The sequence below is a fragment of the Erigeron canadensis genome, chromosome 6, assembly GCF_010389155.1.
Source record: "Erigeron canadensis isolate Cc75 chromosome 6, C_canadensis_v1, whole genome shotgun sequence".
NCBI classification, from domain to species: Eukaryota; Viridiplantae; Streptophyta; class Magnoliopsida; order Asterales; family Asteraceae; genus Erigeron; species Erigeron canadensis.
Genome location: NC_057766.1, coordinates 2,652,720 through 2,654,598, shown reverse-complemented (window position 1 = coordinate 2,654,598; position 1,879 = coordinate 2,652,720). Strand labels below are relative to the sequence as shown.

The window sequence follows — 1,879 nt, the reverse complement described above, 5'->3', positions numbered from 1 at the left end:
GAAAGGGGAGTGGGGCCCGCGCGCAGGAAAGGAGCCAACGGTGGCTGGACACGTGGCGAGGGGAGCGGAGGAAGCTAGCCGTTGCCTTTTTTTTTTTTCTTTCTTTTACCCCTTTCTCTATATATATACGCTCTTTTCTTCCCAAAACAACACACAACTACTCTCATTTTCACTACATTTTTATAAAATTCAAACACCCCAACCTTTTCATCACTAATTTCTTACACCCAACACCAAAAAATATGGCTTCCGGTATTTTGGATAATTCGAGCGATTCTCCCGACGAGTCAAACGATAGCTCTATGGAATATTTTGTTAACGCGTTACACTTTCTTGAAGATACGGCAACTTCTAGTGCTCCTCAAACTTGACGGTATACGGACCGGCGTCGGAAAATTGGTCTTGATACTCTTTTGAACGATTGGTTCGTTCAACAACCAAAATACGAAGACGATTACTTTCGAAAGAAGTTTCGAATGGACAAGACCATGTTTTTAGATATCGTGTGTGACATTGAAGCAAACTTCCCGTATTTCCAAGAACGTTACGATGCAAGAGGAAGAAAAAGTTTTACGGCGATACAGAAATGTACATCCGCCGTTAGGCAACTCGCGACGGGTAACGTACCAGACGAGTATGACGAGTATGACGAGTACTTGTGCATGGCAGCCAGAACCGCACGAGAGACCCTTGATTATTTTTGTGACGCCATCATTCGGTTGTATAGCCGAGAGTACCTACGCAGGCCGACGTCACACGACGTTGCACGCATCTTCGAGGCCCATGAGCTTCGACATCATATGCCTGGGATGCTTGGTAGCATCGATTGCACACATGTCGAGTGGTCGGCATGTCCTAGACGTTTGAGAGGGCAATACATGAGGGGTGACCACAACGGTCCAACTATTATGGTTGAAATCACCGCGTCACAAGATTTGTGGATTTGACATGCTTTTTTCGGTGTCCCGGGGTCGAACAACGACATCAACGTGTTGAACCAATCCGATTTGTATATCACAGCGCGTAACGGAACGGCTCCGGATTCTTCATTCCACGTGAATGGCCGACATTATAAACGTGGCTACTATCTTAGTGATGGGATCTACAACAAGTGGTCAACACTTGTTAAAGCATACCCGTATCCAACCGACCCTTAGGAAAAAAGATTCAAGAAATTGCAAGAGGCGGCCAGAAAAGATGTCGAGCGAGCTTTTGGTGTCCTCAAAGGTAAATGGAAAATTCTTCAACGACCTCTTCGACCTCTAACGAAAGACAAAATTGGAAAGTATGTTCATACATGTATTATCTTACACAACATGATCATTAAGAGGGACGGGAGGGCAATCTCACCGGTCCATATAATGGACCCGCCAGTGCAATCGGTGTTCGATGAAAGTGTGTATGCGGAGTTGATTGACGAAGCAGTTCACCATCGCCTTCGATATGATCTTACGTAGCACGTATGGGCTCAAGATTTGGCGTATCTCGATGATTAGTTTTTTTTTTAGTATTATGTAATGTTTCTTTTTTTTTTTAAGTATTATTTAATGTTTATTGTTTTTAAGTATTATGTAATGTTTATTTTTTTTTAAGTATTATGTAATGTTTCTTTGTTTTAATATAATAAAAAGGTATGTTTTTTAATTTTAATATAATTTGTGATTTTGTTAAGTAAAAATAAATGGAAATAAAAAAGATGATGTGGAAATTGGGGTTGGGGTGAGTGACGCCACCATTTTGGGATGAATTGGGGAAGTTTGAGGTGGAGAGTTTTTATTGGAAGATGGTGATGTGGATATTTGGGGAACTTTGGGGTTGGGGAAACCACTCCCACCCCCCTAATAATTTGAACGGTACTAAATGGTAACTTGTTATTCGT

At 41.9% G+C, this 1,879-nt stretch overlaps 1 protein-coding gene across 1 annotated transcript; it reads left to right on the top strand.

Moving 5' to 3' along the window:
* The first annotated feature begins 476 nt into the window (after positions 1-476).
* On the top strand, positions 477-947 carry LOC122604093. Its single transcript, XM_043776993.1, has one exon. The coding sequence runs from the start codon at positions 477-479 to the stop codon at positions 945-947; it is 471 nt and encodes a 156-aa protein (XP_043632928.1).
* Positions 948-1,879: the final 932 nt, after the last annotated feature.

Excerpts from the sequence above, each read along its gene's own strand:
- LOC122604093 (XM_043776993.1), top strand. The coding sequence starts at position 477 with ATGGACAAGACCATGTTTTTAGATATCGTGTGTGACATTGAAGCAAAC.